Genomic DNA, 16,935 nt, shown 5'->3' with positions numbered 1-16,935 from the left:
CTCCGAAGGTCAGGCTACCCCATGGCCCAGATCTTCCAACCTAGATCATACTGTGAGATGATTTAGCTTGACCCAAGACCCCCAGGCAAACAGAAACACCTGTCAGACACGACATCCCAGAGACTTAGAGATTACCTCCCAGGAGCTAGACCACAGTCTTGCCTTGTCCCAGGGCAAGACCATACTTCTCTTTACGTGTACTGTATTCCAGGCATTGTGTTATCACACTGCTCTGTGTACTAGCTCCTGTAATCCTCACAACAGTCCTGGGAAGTGGGTCCAAGTGAGGAAACAAAGTCACCAAGAGGAGGGCTCCTGTCCAGGGTCACGCAGCTGTTGAGCTCCAGTGCCTATTTCAGACCTGAGTCTGGGCTTCTAACCAACATTTTGTGCTGCTCTGTATCACATGATTAAGTTCTGCTTATGACCTTTTTTTAAAAATCAAATATTTGCAACTACTTGTAAGTAGCATCTTATAAATTTGCTGTTGGCTTTTGGATAGAACACCTAGAGGAGAATAAGTAGATGCTTCTAATTCCACGGAAATATTTTTCAGTCTCCCATTTTGCATTCTTAGTAGCCCCAGGATGACCATTTCAAAAAGCAACATAGGTACTCATCTGCTTTTCATACCTCCTCATGAGGTCAGTTCTGTAGGCTCTATGTAGGACGATGAATGCCACTCATCCTGTGAGCACCCCACTTTCTGAAGCTGACGAAAATTCTCATTCTAGGTGCTTTTATGGGGCTTTCCAAGTATTTTCCTGGACAGGACTGGGTTTTCTATGTATGCGATCCAAAAAGTAATAAGGTGATTATTTTGAGAGTCCTAAGTGGTAGGAAATGAAAACCTTGTTTACAAGTTTCCTACTTAGCTGTGTCATGGGGCAATATACCCGCCTTCCTAGGATAGAGGTGTTTTGTTAATTTTTTTTAAGGTTTTATTTATTGATTTGAGAGCGAGAGCATGAGCGGGGTAGGGGCAAAGGGAGAGGGAGAAGCAGGCTCCACGCTGAGCAGGAAGCCTGACTCGGGGGCTTAATGAATCCCAGGACCCCGGGATCATGACCTGCGCTGAAGGCAGACGCGTAACTGGCTGAGCCACCAGGCGGCCCAAGGTAGAGGGGTTTTAGTGTATACTTGGTGCAGGGCCAGTTATCGACTCTTGACTCTTACTGTCATTAAAATCTCAAATCAAAGAAAAATCTCAAGCCCACGTTAAAGTGAGGCTTCAAGTAAATTTATTCACTTTCACGGTTTTAGTGGTGGAACATTCATACCAAGTCCACTGACGTACAAGTGAGAATTAACTATTTGCAAGGAACCGTAAATGGCGACAAGATCTGGTCTTTCTTCGCTTTCTTTATGTGTGAGGAGCTAATGGTAAGAAATAAGATACGGATTACAGCCTTTAAGAGTGTTTATTTCTGATTTTTTACCTGCTGGTATTTCCCATTGGACCTACAAATACACTTGAACTCCATGGGTGCTGTTCTTGCCCCTTGATGTTGATAAAGCATGGTGTGGCTTGTATTGGTCATTTACCGAAGCACTCCTTTTCCTATTGGCTTTCTTCCAGATGAGGAGAAGAACAAGCAGAACAAAACAAAAACTCAAACCAGTGATCCCAGTGAAGGAAAAGCGAAAAGTGTACGGCACTCTTATGTTCACAAACCATATCTTTACTCAAAGTATTACAGTGATTCTGACGATGAGCTTACTGTAGAACAACGGCGCCAGTCAATTGTAAGTCAGACTCGATCTGTTGCTCTTTTAACCTATTCAGCTGGGTTGACAAACTTGGCTAGTCTGTGTGCAAGGTACTGGGAAGCACACTAAACGGACATGTTGGTATTGCCTTCAGGAACCTGTCATTTAATGAGGCAGAACAGACATAAACAGGGGACATAGGTGTTCGTGTCATTATGATCAATAGCGAGAACTTGGTAACGAATGCTTCACAGTATGGACATGTTTGAATCCAGTGTGGATTGAGTCATACAAAGAGGATATGCAGCCATCAACATAATATGAAGAGGGGGGTGCAGTCTACATATTTTCTAGTTACAAGATGGGTCCTTGGATTATTAACAGCTTCTTACAGAAAAAAATTGCCACCTCATATGTGTACATGTTTTAAGATGACTTAACAGTTTTAGAAACATTAAAATATGGAGTGCACATTTTAGAATGAGGAAATATTATTGCACAGAAAATTATTTGAAGGAAATAGAAATGCTGATAGATAGTGGCTTATCTCTTGAGAAACTTGCTTCATCAGGAGTTACGCCTATACTTAGGATTTTTGGCACGTTGAGACTGAGTTCTGAGCGGGAAAGGGGTGGTGGGAGTAACCCACAATGACTGGATTCTTGTTTTTTTTTAAATAGGAAAGCAAAAGTCCCACATTCAAAACCTGGGTCCTGAGAGCATAACCAGCAAGTTGTATTTGTTGTAGGACTAGCTGTCTCTTAAATCTGCACAACTTTCTCCTTTAAGAATAATTTAAAAATTATGGAGATTTGCCTATGTATACTTGATGTTCATACATATTTTCACAGCTGCCTTTGTTTTTTTGAGAGAGAGAAAGAGAGCAGTGGGGCAGAGGGAGACAGAGAGAGAGAATCTTAAGCAGGCTCCATGCCCAGCACAGAGCCCCACATGGGGCTCAGTCTCACAACCCTGAGATCATGACCTGAGCTAAAATCAGGAGTCAGATGCTTAACTGACTGAGCCACCCGGGTGCCCCCCACAGCTCTCCTTATAATTAAACTAACTGGTTTATTAAACCACCATTTCTCAAAATGATACCTTTCCCATTCTTTAAACTCATGACAATCTGAAAGAGTAATAGAAAATTTGCACATCTGTCTCTTATTCTTCTGGTAGCTTTCAAATTGTGTAATGAATATGCACCTTTGCAAAGCCCATTATTTTGTAAGAACATTTGAAGGGCAAACTTTTTTTTTTGGTGTTTTTGCTTTTTCCTGATAGTCGGTCAGGATAATTGTGAATATTTTGTGGTTTTAGGCTAAAGAAAAAGAAGAGAGGCTTTTAAGAAGACAAATTAATAGAGAGAAACTTGAAGAAAAACGAAAGCAGAAAGCTGAAAAGACAAAGTCTTCGAAAGCTAAGATTCAAGGTATAGGAGGTGTTAACGTTAATATTTTAAATATCTTATATACTTCATTATTTTCTAGATATTCGTATATTACTTATGAGATGATTATAAAATATAATGATCTAAATTGCATGTCAGAAAACTGCTGTATTAAAAAAATAATCTGTTTTCAGGTATGGGAGATTTCCTTTTTAATCTGATGTGTTGAATCACTTTTTTAATTATATTTCTGTGTCTAAACATTCTGTCAGGTGTCAGCTTATACAAGTCACATTTTAGCAATTTATTTTCCAGTGGTTGTGGAATGAATTATCACTGGAAAATGAATTGTTAACCCGTGAGTAATCAAGCCTTGCTGGTGATATTAGTAGAATTAATCAATGCTTTAGGTTAACTAAAGTGTCAGACATTTATCTGGAATATTTCACTGAACAAAACTGAACTTAGTCTGGGCACTGATCCTGTGTAATATACAAAAATACATATGTATATATGCATTTGAAATAAAAAAGGTAAGACTCTTCCATCTAAAATATTATTTTTAATTCCAGCACAACTTAAGGGTGTTAAAGTCATCTAGCATTTTTACAGTGATTAGAAAATCTTAATGAGAAAGAAGTACTAACACTGTTTATAAACTCTGTTCTGAAATACAGTTTATTGATTGTTTCTTTCCTAGGCAAAAATAGTGTAGATTTAGAAGAATCATCAACAAAGATTGTGGAACCTAAAACCCCCAGAATTAAAGAAGTCCTTAAAGAACGGAAAGTTTTAGAGAAAAAAGTAGCCTTAAGCAAAAAAAGAAAGAAAGATTCAAGGTATGTATTTTATCTGGCAGCTTTCCCATTGTAACATTCCCCTGGCATGCTTTCAGAAGAGAGGCATTGACAGGGACAGTAAAGAGCCATACTTTGAACGTTTGTGTCATTATTGCATGTTTATGAAAACTGTTGGATTGCACTTCCCGTAGCATAATTCATTGTGTTGATATCTGTATTTCAAAGTAGTGTATCGTAATCATTTTTGGAGAGTGGATCCCCAGAAAAACGCACATGCATAAACCCACAGTTGTTTCTAGAAGTTCAGAGTTCGTGGACCCTCTAGAATACTCAGGAAGTATCTCCACTGTGGACATTCAATAACGTCTACAGTGACTGCATCCATTTTCCAGGCTTGCTAGGCATTCTCTTCAACAATATCTCATGTATCTCCCCATAAACCAGAGGGCTGAACCAAATTCTTACTTACCATTGCATTATATTTAATTCTATAGAATTAGAAAGCTGAAGTGGCTCTGAAGTCCTTGGAGCCAAAAGCTATGATCAGGATGCAATTATGGACATTTGTCATAGACTTCAAGGTAGCAGAATCAATAATTCGCAGAACTCAGTGAGAGGAGTCTGCTCTCAGTTTTCTTACTGTACCTCATTCCTATTGATCTGAATAAATCCTACTACCCTATTTACTCAAAAGATGGTAAGACTTTCAAAATCTAATTATAACCCATAAAATATTCATCTTCAAGCAACAAATTAGGAATTTTTTTTCAAGTATACTTTCCTTTAGTGCCAAGAGTAAGTTATCTGTGTCACACTGGCGATTATGTTTGCTTCTGTTGACTATGATAGGAGTTAAATTGAAATGTAACGAGCCTTCATTTATGGATCAAGTGTTTATAATAAAGGAAAACTAAGCTTTTTTTTTTTTTAACCTTCCTGAGAAACATTTGATTCAAATAAAGTTCATGTATGACTCTTTCCTCCCACTTAGGAATGTTGAAGAGAATTCTAAAAAGAAACCTCAATCTGAAGAAGATTCCAAAGAAACTCTCAAGACAAGTGAGGTGTGTCTTAATTAATAAAACCCATTTTAAATGATCTTTTGTTAGATACAGGTCATTCAGTCCTTTGGAGTAAAACTTAGAAATTCAATTTTATCTTTTCCAAGTTAAATTAAAAATCCCTCATTTTCAGCATCTTGAACCCACATCCTATTATGGCCCGAATTCCTCATTTTGACCAGTTGATTCATGTAATCATTTATCCAGGTAACAGCTACTTTTTTCTACTTTCCTTTCCCTCACCCCCCAACTCCCCACCCCTGTTTCTTATATTGGCAATAACAAAATTGCTAGTAATAATAATAAGAAAGAAAGGGGAGGTGGTGCCTGGGTGGCTCAGTGAGTTAAACGTCTGCCTTTGGCTCAGGTCATGATCCCAGAGTCCCAGGATCAAGCCCCACATTGGGCTTCCTGCTCAGTGGGGTGTCTACTTCTCCCTCTACCCCTCCCCCTGCTCATGCTCCCTCTCTCTCACGCTCTCTCTTTCTCTCTCTCAAATAAATAAATAAAATCTTTAAAAAAAAAAAAAATAGAGGGCACCTGGGTGGCTCAGTTGTTAAGTGTCTGCCTTCGGCTCAGGTCATGATCCCAGGGTCCTGGGATCGAGTCCCATGTCGGGCTCCCTGCTCAGCAGGAAGCCTGCTTCTCCCTCTCCCACTCCTCCTGTTTGTGTTCCCTCTCTCAGTGTCTCTCTGTCAGATAAATAAATAAAATATTTTTTTTAAATAAATAAATAAAAAAGAAAGGGGAGGGGGGCTAAAATCCCTCTGCATAGCAGACCATCCATTTCATTCTCTTGAATTCCTCATCCACAAATGTACATAATTTCGTAGAGTGGATGTAATCTTGCAAAATGATTTTAACATTCCCTCTTACTCATGTTACCTTGTAAGCTTGTAATTACTATATTTAATGATTGTGTAGTGTTATATCGAATAGACATACCATCATTTAAGCATTTCCTTAGAGTTGAGCACTTAGATTACTTCCAAGATCTGATCAATTTAGATAGTAAAAATTATGTTCAATGAATGTTTGGATTATTTTCTTGGGATAAACTTTTACTTTCACTGGGTTTAAATCCTTATTTTCTCTGCCATGTTTATAATTCTGAAGCCAAACTTTTTTTTTTTTTTTAGTGGGCTTCCACGCCAAACCTGGGGCTCAAAATTACAACCCTGAAACCAAGAGTCATATGCTCTCTACCAACTGAGCCAGCCAGGCGCCCCTATTCCCAAACTATATTAACATTTCCAAGGGAAAACTAATAATTTAGAGATTATTTATTCGTATCCAATAAGTAATCTTGATTTCTTTATTCACAAATTACAGATATATTTATGAGTAGATCCTGATGTTTTAATGGCATGTTTTACAATATTTATTCACGTTAATTGGTTGAAACTTATTGTAAAATTGGGTTGATAAAATCCTTGTTCTTTCTTTGATGAATTTTAAAGTATTTTTTAAGATTTCACTGCGCCCTGCTCCCTGAGTTAGTAGAATTGCATTAATCTTTATGTTAAATGGTAAGAAGGTACAGTGATAAACTGACCCAGAGACACAGAGATCTTCTGAGAACTTCATTCCATTATTTGAATAAGAGTAATTACTGGTAGTAGTCAGTGAGACTGTACTAAAGTGTGTTTGATCAGCATTCATTCATTAATATTAATAATCTCCTCAGTGCCATATCGTGGGACAGGGAGGAAGGGCCAGATGCACTGGTCCATCACTGTCTTCCTTTGGTTACATAAACATACGCATGCTTTATATGTGATATGGTTACTGTTAGAGTGAGTTATTGTGTGCATTTGAAACTTCTAAGTAGAATGTCCTACAAGTAGCCTGGATTCATGAGGTTTCCATAGATAATTCAGACTCCTAAATTAAAACGTTAGGAAACCTTTATTTCAGTATAAAATTTTTAAATTGTCTTCATCATCACAGACTATGCTTTGGGACTAAAAAGAACATCACACTGTCATTTCGTGCAGCTTATATTTATTAATGGCATTAATGGCTACTGGGTATTAGTGAGCTTTAACAATTTGGAGTTAAAGGCCTCCCAAATGCATGGACAAGTCTCAGGAATAATAACTAGTCTGTGCACAGATGTCTGTGATGTAGTGGGAAGAGTACTCAATTGAGAATGAAATCCCCTCAATTTATTGCGTGGGTATCAGGTTATGAAGGCACTCTGAGCTTCAGTTTCCTGGTGCATAAAATGAGGTCACCAGTACCTACCACAGGCTGCTGGCTGAGATTAAGTAACATGTGACACATGACAGCATTCAGCATATCCAGTGTTCCCAAATGTTAAGTTTGAATATAAAAATCGATTTTAGTATTGCTCATATTTTAACTTTTATTTTCTTACAGCATTGTGAAAAGGAAAAGGTGTCTTCTTCAAAGGATCTGAAGCATGTTCATGTAAAAAGTGAACTAAGTAAACCTGCCCGGAGACTTTCAGAATCTTTGCATTCAGCTGACGAAAACAAAAATGAACCCAAAATAGAAAGAGAACATAAAAGACGCACATCTACCCCTGTTGTGGTGGAAGGGGCACAGGAAGAGCCTGATACAAGAGATGGGAAAAGGCAAGCGGAACGGTCAGAAATTGGCACAGAAGAGCCCCAGAAACAGAAAAACACACTTAAAAATGAAAAGCATCTAAAAAAAGATGATTCTGAAATACCACATGTGAAAAGCCTACCTAAGAAAGAGGCAAAATCCTCCAAGGAGAAGCCTGAAAAAGAGAAGACTCTGTCAGAAGACAAATTGTCTACAAAACATAAATATAAAGGTGACTGTCTGCATAAAACAGGTGATGAGACTGAGCTTCACTCTTCGGAGAAAGGTTTAAAAGTGGATGAAAATATTCAAAAGCAAAGTCAGCAAACAAAACTTTCTTCAGATGATAAAACTGAACGAAAAAGTAAACATAAGAATGAAAGGAAATTATCAATTTTAGGCAAAGATGGAAAGCCAGTTTCTGAATATATTATAAAAACAGATGAGAATGTTCGTAAAGAAAACAATAAAAAAGAGAGGCACATACCAGCTGAGAAGACTAAGGCAGAGCACAAATCAAGAAGATCAAGTGATTCTAAAATTCAGAAAGATTCTCTGAGTTCCAGGCAACATGGAATCACATTACAGAGAAGAAGTGAAAGTTATTCAGAGGATAAGTGTGATACAGACTCAACTAATTTAGATAGTAATTCAAAACCAGAAGAGGTAGTTCACAAGGAGAAGCGAAGAACAAAGAGCCTACTAGAAGAGAAACTTACGTTAAAGTCTAAACCAAAAAGTCAAGGCAAACAGTTAAAAGCAGCTGAAATGGAATTACAAGAAAGTGTCACAAAACAGGCAGCCACTCCAAAATCAGATAAGGAGAAGAACACAGAAGAGATCGACCCAGATAGACAGCGAAAGTCTAAAGCTGAAGACAAACCTTTTGAGGAAACTGGGGTTGAAGCTGTATTGGACAGTGCCGCTTCCTCAGCACATGGTACACAGAAGGATTCTAGTCACAGAGCCAAGTTACCATTAGCAAAGGAGAAATATAAGGCTGAGAAGGAGTCAGGCTCCTCCAGACCTGAGAGGAAGTTATCAGATGGGCACAAAAGCAGAAGCTTAAAGCACGGTAGTAAGGAAGTGAAAAAGAAGGAAGAAAACAAATCAGATGACAAGGATGGTAAAGAAGTTGACGGTAATCATGAAAAGACCAGAGGGAGTAGTTCGGTTGTGGAAAAGAAATTAAGTAGAAGGTTGTGTGAAAACCGAAGAGGAAGCTTATCCCAAGAAATGACCAAAGGAGAAGAAAAATCAGCAGCAAACTCCTTGAGTACTCCCAATAGTTCCTCTGTTCAGAAACCAAAAAGGGGCAGTGATACCACATTAATGCCTGAACAAGAGCCAATGGAAATTGATTCTGAGCCAGCTGTTGAAAATGCATTTGAAGTATCTAAAACCCAAGACAGCAGCAATAGTAGTTCTCAGCAAGACACTGACTCTGAAAATGTTATGAAACAAAAAACCACTATCATGGTTCTAAAGGATGAATTAAGAACTTCCACAGTAGATTCAAAAACAGCAGCTCCAGCCTGTAAATCAGGACGTGGAACAGGAGTTGTTAGTAATTCTGAAAAGCACGCTAACCATAAAGGCACCCTGACCAGGAAAGTGCATATCCAAAGTGCTGTGTCCAAACTGAACCCTGGGGAGAAAGAACCCATTCAACAGGGAGCTCATGAAACCAATACAGACTCTGAAACTAGTCCTAGACTATTGTCTCGAGCCCCATCAGAAAATGATAGGGCACAAAAGAATTTGAAAAACACAACCCGACCCACTGAAGAACATGTAGCTCAAGGAGATGCTGGTCATGAACATTCCCTCAATTCAGATCTTTCACCGTCCTTAAGTTCAGTAACTGTGATGCCTCAGAAGCAATCTCGTGATACAGATGTAAGTCCTTTGATTGACAAAAGGACTGCTTTAGAAGGTGGCACAGCCAGCACCTCCCTTGTGGAGCACTCTGATATTCCTAACCAAAGTTGGACTGTTAGGGAATCAGAAGTCCCCGGGACAAGAGACAGCAAAGAAAGTGGGGCAGTTTCCACAGTAGATACACTGGCAAAAGCAAGCATGGATGGCAGAAGACACATTCCAGAAGGTTTCCAGCCTGCTGTGCTGCACACTAAACAAGGAAAAGTAAATGTGCCTGTTGGTAGCAAGTTAATAGACGTGAATACGGAAAATGGGAATGCTCACAAAGAAGGCGGCTTGATGGACATGGCCAGGAAAGAAAGTGACTTCAACACAGAGCCCAGTTCAAAGCAGACAGCGAGAGGTGTCCTAGAAAATGGCAAAAAACATGGCATCACTGTTGACCCTGTGGTAGGCATGAGTACAGAAAAAGGTGCTGAGACTGTTGAACCTAAATGTAGTAGTGGCCCAGGTGAAATGGAAAACACATCAATTGTGGTTGAAGGAAGGACTGAAAGTAGTGAGGTGGACACCAGCGCTGGAAGTAACACTGCTTCTTCAGTTTTACAGCAAAGGAACAGAAAAACTGCCAATGGGACAGCGGGGTCTGGCAGAGCCGAAAAGACTTCTTTCGCCACTAGCACTGCAGGGAAGGATGAAGGTGTTCCCCCAAACGCAGTAAAGGCAGGGCATGCCACGACCACTTCCTCAGAAACAGGAGAGGGTGAGGTGGCTGTGCCCTGCACGAGCATTGAGGCCGACGAAGGCTTCATAACAGGAGCATGCTCTAGAAACAATCCTCTTCACACTGGGGCAGAAGCCAGCGAATGCACTGTTTTTGCTGCAGCTGAAGAAGGTGGAGGTGTTGTCACAGAAGGATTTGCCGAAAGTGAACCCTTCCTCACAAGCACCAAGGACGGGGAGAGTGGAGAGTGTGCTATGGCTGAATCTGAAGAAAGGGCAGTGGACCCTGTGACTGCTCACGAAGGTACAGTTGAAGACAGTGTCAACAGTGGTGTGACAGAAGAGAAGGATGATGCCGTCACCAGTGCCGGCTCTGAAGAAAAATGTGACGGTTCTTCACGTCGAGGCTCAGAAATGGCTGAAGGAACTGTTACCTTTATTAGTGAGGTTGAAAGCGATGGCGCGGTGACAAGTGCTGGGACAGAAATAAGGGGGGGTTCCTTAAGCAGTGAAGAGGTGGATGGGTTCCAGAGAAATACGACGAGAATGGGCCCCAAAAAAGAAACTGAGGGGACTGTGACATGCACCGGGGCAGAAAGGAGAAGCGCTACCTCTGTCATGTGCTCAGTAACAGGTGCCGAGCGACAGGAGGAGCGCGTGGTTGCGGGGGCAGCCGTGGCCCTTGTCGGTAACGACCCGCCACCTGGAACCGGTGCCCCCCAGGAAGGAGACGCTTCTGTGAATGACGGGGCGGAAGGCGAAAGTGCTGTCACCAGCACAGGGATAACAGAAGACGACGGAGAGGGGCCGGCGAGCTGCACAGGCTCAGAAGAGGGCAGTGAGGGCTTTGCTCTAAGTTCCGAATCAGAAGACAGTGCAGAGGGTGCAATGGATAGCACGGTCGCCAAAGAAGCCCCTAACGTGCCATCAGTCGCTGCTGGGCCATGTGATGACGAAGGAATTGTAACGAGCACCGGTGCAAAAGAGGAGGATGAGGAAGGTGAAGGGGTGGTGACCAGTACTGGAAGGGGAAATGAAATCGGGCACGCATCCACTTGCACTGGGACAGAGGAGGAGAATGAAGGGGTATCGATTTGTGGAAGTGCCGAGGAAGGCGACAGTCAGATTGGCACTGCGGCAGGGCACGTGGGAGCTGAGGCCGGAGCCACCATCACCAATGCCAACGAGAGCAACGTTGACAGCATGAGTGGTGCAGAGAAGGGCATGAAACGTGCGGAGATCTGCTCCAGTGCGAAAGGGGTCGTCGAAAGCAGCGTGACCAGTGCGGCTTCAGGGAAGGGTGAAGTAGTACCAGTTCCCGGAGGTTGCGAGGGTCCCATGACTAGTGCGGCTTCAGGTCAGAGTGACAGTTTGCCAACCAGAAAAGAAAAAGTTGATGATACCACAATTTCCACTGGCTTGGTGGGGGGCAGTTTCGAGGTACTTGCGTCCAGGGCAGTCCCAGAATGTGAAGCTGGTCACACGTCGCCCGGTGGAAAAGAAGATGAAGGTGTCATCACCTCAGTGGACAATGAAGAATGCGATGGCCTTAGGGCCAGGACAGCCAGTGACAGGGTTACCACCCACGCTTGTTTAGCTGGGGTTAAGAGTCCAGGCAAGGGCTTGATGATTTCCACCAGTAGCACGCACGACTACGCCGCTCAGTTGAGCACCGTTGCGGATGTGGCCGGAGGTCATTCCAGCCTGCTGAGAGCGGGAGAAAACATGGAAGGCACCAGAATAAACATGGAGGAATTTGAGGCCCCCATGCCCAGTGCAGTGTCAGGAGGTGGGAGCCCAGGCCCTGCTGTGAGAAGTGAGGAGAAAGACGAGTGTGCCATGATTTCCACGAGCCTAGGGGAGGAGTTCGAAGTGCCCATTTCCAGCGCCACGACCGACACGTGTGCGGAAAGTCAGCAGCCGATGGCCACCGTGGAGGACGGCGCTCAGGGCCCAGGCTTGCTGGGCCCCGACGACTTCGAGGGCCCCACGCCCAGCGCACCCACAGCACTGGAGAGCCCGCGCGCCTCCACCAGCAAGGAGGACAAAGACGAGTGCGCGCTCATCTCCACCAGCATAGCAGAGGAGTGCGAGGCTTCTGTTGGCGGCGCCCGTGCCGGAAGTGAGAAGGCGCGACCCGCCACTGTCCTGGAAGAGAAAGACGGGAGCGCCATCATCTCCACCAGCTCGGGAGAAGACTGCGAGGGCCCCGTGTCTAGCGCCGCCCCTCGGCAGGACGGCCAGCCCTCGGTCACGCGAGCGGAGGAGATCGGCGACACCGCCATGATTTCCACCAGCACCTCCGAGGGCCGCGAGGCAGTCATGATGGGTGCAGTCGCACAGGACGACGAGCCGCCTGGCTCGGAAAGGATGGAGGACTTGGGCGACGCAGCCGTCATTTCCACCAGCACGGCCGAGTGCGTGCCGGCGCCCGCCGGCCTCAGCAAGCAGGAGGAGAACCCCCAGACTGCAAGCAACACGGAGGGCAAAGAGCCCCCGTCGGCCGCCGGGATGAGCGAGGGCGACGCCCCGGGGCCCAGCCTGTTGGCCGCCAACAGCCGTCCGCGCCCCGGGCCGCCGGCAGGGGGCAGAGCGGCGGGCGCCGAGGAGGGGCGCCACAGGGCGGCGGTCAGTGCGTCCTCTGCGGCGGGCGGTCAGCCACGTGCTGCGCGAGCTCCGGGGGAGGGGCTCGGCCAGGACGGCCCCCGCGAGGTGCCGCTGGCGGGGAAGGGACCGAGGGAGAGCAGTGTGCGCCTCGTAAATGCAGCAGAGAGGAGTGCGTGGCTGAGCTCTGTTCAGATTGGACAGGGGAGTCGGGAGGCAGCTACCACAGGGCACGGCACCTGTCGGGCGGGGAGGGGTGTGCGGAGGGGAGCGGACTCGCCTGCGGATCCGACGGGACCAGAGCAAACGGCGGGCCCGACGGCTGAGGGCTCCTCCCTCGGGATCCGCTGCTTGCCGGCAGTAAGTCCCGGTGCTGAGAAAGCCGGAGACGCGCCACCTGCCAGAGACGCTGCGGCAGAGCCGTCCTGCCCTGAGCAGTCCTGGCCCGCGGGCCCCGTGAACACCACCACCACTGAATGTGTTAATGGCCAGGGGTCAGAAGTTGGCCCTTCCCACGTGCCGGTCCCTCCAGCTGCCTACGGTGTAGCCCTGTCTGCTCCAAACTGTGAGCAGGACTTGACTAGAAAGAGTGATCACAATGGCAGACGTCTGGTTCAAGGGTCCAGTGAGAAAGCAGGAGATGGTAATGGCATGAGGAAGCCATCCCAGGAGGAAGGGGACCTCAAGGTCACTGTCCCTCCTGAAGAAAACTTGCATGACATAGGTGAGAATCTAATTGCACATTGTAGCATTTTACAAAGATGATTGCATGTAGAGTACATTTAAGACCGTCCTCCGAGAGGATTTTGGTTCCAGAATGTCATAAAATAACTTCTCAAATGGGAAGGTTGAACTTAGAAGCTTGGGTTTAAAAACTGAAAACCTTAGACCCATTTCTCGTATGCTAGGAGAGCAGAGGCAGGAGGCTGGCAGACAGGAAGTCAGCCAGCCATGTGCAAGTTGCTAAACCTTTGACCCTCGGGTTTCTTGTTAGTAGAAATGAACACTACCTTACAACAGACCTGTGAAAGGAGTATTTTTTTTATCACCCTCATTTTACGAATGAGGAAATGGGTTCTGAGTGTTTAAATAACTTGGATAGTACTTGGGGCCCGTTAGAAAAAAATTACCTTTGAGCTTTAGTTTTCTGTTGTATAAAACGGGGATAATCATGCAACAACAAACACGCCCTCATCTGATGTGCTATGGACTTGTGATATGTGTCAGTTCAGTCTGGCTAGCTACTTACGATCAGGGGAGCACTTTTTTTTTAACTGAGTTTCTTGTTCAGGTAAAATGAGTTTCTGGTTTGGCATTTGTTTGAAAGAGAAAAGAAACATGTTCCCTCCTGACAGATTTCAGAGTTGATCTTGCTAGAAATACTTGATAACTTTCAAAGGGGTAAGCTTTGGACTCAGTCATTCACTGTGCCATCCAACCTGAGACACTCTGGGTCAGCTTCTACTGTGCTAGGCCCTGGGAATGCAAAGATAACTCTTCAAAATGGGGAGCAGCTGTGAATCCAGCCTTGTGTTTTAAGTAGGCAGTGACACTCTAGTGGCAGATGCTTAGATGCTGTGAGAACTCAGAGGGACGTCATGGGCTAGACCTGAAGGGGTTAGGGTCGTTGACTTTTCTACTCTGGCTGTATAAATTCTAGTGTCCTGGACTTTTAAACTGGAACAGACCTTGGATGTCATCACATACAGCCTCAGGAAGCTGAGGCCAGTAGATTGAGTCCTGTTCATTAAAGGGACTTAAGAAAGGGGTCGTTAGGAAGTGTTCCGAGGGTTGAAATAAGGAACTTGACAATTTTCCATTGAATTTAGCCTGGGTAAATTGCATGCTCTGCGGATTTTTATGACTTAACCATTGCTACAGTCTGTTACTCCTTCCTCCCCACCTTTGTTTCCCTGAAGGAGCAGAAACAGAAGAGGTTTTAGCAAGGAAAAGCCTGCAGCCTCTTAGAGAAAGGAAGGATTTTCTTTGGAGGCTTCTGTGTGGGCGGGTAAAAGAACTAGAAGCCACAGTCACAGAGGGACAAGGAAGAGAGAAAGAAAGGACTGCAACAGGGATGGGATTGAGTCTCCACCAGAGAAAATGCCATTTTCCTTTGTCTGCCTCACAGCTTCCTAACATGATTTTAGACTTTGCTGTGTCAGGGTGAAGCAAGCAAAGTGAGTCAGTTCATAAACATTTTCTTTGTTGGGAACATATCTCAGTGGCCCAGAATATTTTCTTTTCTTTCTTTTTTTTTTTTTTATAATATTTTATTTATTTATCTGACAGAAAGAGAGAACGCAAGAGAGGGGACACAAACAGGGGGAGTGGGAGAGGGAGAAGCAGGCTTCCCACTGAGCAGGGAGCCCGATGCGGTGCTCGATCCCAGGACCCTGAGATCATGACCTGAGCCGAAGGCAGACACTTAACGACTGAGCCACCCAGGTGCCCCCAGAACATTTTCTTTTAGGGCCAAACTTGATACAGAACACTGTAGAAAAATATTTGGAAATGTGATGTCTCCAGAAATAATCTTTTGTTATTCTTTCTGGGCAGCCGTCTTAACAGCAAGGAACAATTTCACTCCCCAAAAATGAGTAAATGACCCCTGCCTTTCATCCAAGATTTTTCATCCATATTCCTTTTATTGTTTTCTACTGACAGCAAAATAAAACATTAGAGGAAGGGGTCATGGCATGCTAGATAATAACATTCTGTTACCTTTTGATTTGGCATGTGTTTTGTAAGCAAATTCTTGAATTGGTTTAATGCTCTGAATTTCATTAGGCAGTGAAGAGTCTCCGTCGAATGTTCTGGGAGGACGGGCACTGAAAGGCACCTTGAAAACTGAGGTATGGCTGATAGGTCAGTTACGCTGAGCTGTAGATGGTGTGAGTACCATTTCACCACATGCAGGTGTATGTGTCCTTCAGCATCAGTACCTGTTCCCAGTGTACTTGAGACACTTAGACGTTGTTGTCATACCCCGAGGCAGGAAAGCTAAGAACCTCAATAATCTCAGTAAATAGTGCCATCATAGTTCCATTTACTCAAACCAGACACCAGGAGTCACCCTCAGTCTCTTGCTGTCACCCCACATTTAATCCATTGTCCGTTCTTATATGATCCATTTCCAAAGTAGAACTTGAATCTCCACGCCCCCTTTGCAGCCTGCTCTCATGGCACCCTCTGAGTATAAGAGAGACAAGGTAGCAGTAAACATGGGGACTATGTACAGTACAGAGGAGACTCAACTTACCAGCAGGAGCAATGGGTACACAGACGGGAGGGCTTGCAAGAAGATATTGGAGTGGGGTTTTACAAGTAGCGTAGAAGTTTACCAGAGGAAAAAGAAACAAGAGTCTTGCAGGCAAAGACGCATGTTCTGGACACGGAGCAGGAGGGTCAGTTGTGACCATGGGCACTGCAGTGATGCAGGGTGTGCTATGGACAAATGCAGACCTGACGAGGGAGGGGCATGATCAGTGAGGGCCATGTGTGTCACACTAATTTGCAGTTTTACTTTTAAAGCAATGGGAGAAACATTGATGGATGAAATAGGAGATTGATTTTGTTCGTTTGTTGTTTTTAAAGGTGGGCATGTATTCATTTCAATTTTACACAGACTTGAAAGTAGTCTTTTATGTTGTTACAAGATGCTAGATGTTTTAATTAAGTTGAGGTTAGTCGTGTCTTCTTGTAAAAACCTCAGTTAACTTAGTTTTTTATGGTGCTTCGGACTTTTTAGATATTTGTACCATCAGAGGAAGAGAAAAACCGTGAAATTCTAGGAACACCAGCAAGTCCATGTGGGAGAAAGCCAAGTGGAGTAGGTAAGCTGCTTTCAGCGGTGGTTCACATTGTTTTCCTGGTCTGTGGTTTTACCTTTTGTTACAGCTTAAAATCAATAGCTGAGGGGCGCCTGGGTGGCACAGTCTGTTAAGCGTCTGCCTTCAGCTCAAGTCGTGATCCCAGGGTTCTGGGATCGAGTCCCGCATCGGGCTCCCTGCTCAGCCGGGAGTCTGCTTTTCCTTCTCCCTCTGCCCCTCTCCCTGACTCATGTTCTCTCTCACTTGCTCTGCTCTCTCTCTCTCTCTCTCTCAAATAAATCTTAAAAAAAATAAAATCAATATAATAGCTGATTCATAATAAAACACTGACAGGCTTTGTGAATTTGCATCTCACCTTTTAA

The 16,935-nt window shown here is 44.3% G+C and overlaps 1 protein-coding gene across 3 annotated transcripts in view; it reads left to right on the top strand.

Annotated features, from left to right (window-relative positions):
• BOD1L1 (biorientation of chromosomes in cell division 1 like 1) overlaps nucleotides 1-16,935 on the top strand; it is a 53,154-nt gene that overhangs the window by 12,675 nt on the left and 23,544 nt on the right. For all 3 annotated transcript variants that reach the window (XM_064584289.1, XM_045881472.3, XM_064584290.1), the window contains exons 6-12: nucleotides 1,580-1,746; nucleotides 3,031-3,142; nucleotides 3,801-3,939; nucleotides 4,892-4,964; nucleotides 7,344-13,467; nucleotides 15,531-15,595; nucleotides 16,492-16,576. In XM_064584289.1, coding sequence (XP_064440359.1) covers nucleotides 1,580-1,746; nucleotides 3,031-3,142; nucleotides 3,801-3,939; nucleotides 4,892-4,964; nucleotides 7,344-13,467; nucleotides 15,531-15,595; nucleotides 16,492-16,576 — 6,765 coding nt within the window. The remainder of the gene's footprint in view (nucleotides 1-1,579; nucleotides 1,747-3,030; nucleotides 3,143-3,800; nucleotides 3,940-4,891; nucleotides 4,965-7,343; nucleotides 13,468-15,530; nucleotides 15,596-16,491; nucleotides 16,577-16,935) is intronic.

Source organism: Mirounga angustirostris, unplaced genomic scaffold, assembly GCF_029215605.1.
Source record: "Mirounga angustirostris isolate CCGP_5_RB_7025 unplaced genomic scaffold, mMirAng1.0.hap1 SCAF_2, whole genome shotgun sequence".
Taxonomy (NCBI): Eukaryota; Metazoa; Chordata; class Mammalia; order Carnivora; family Phocidae; genus Mirounga; species Mirounga angustirostris.
Note: the sequence above shows the minus strand (reverse complement) of the source record. Positions and strands in the feature narration are given on the sequence as shown.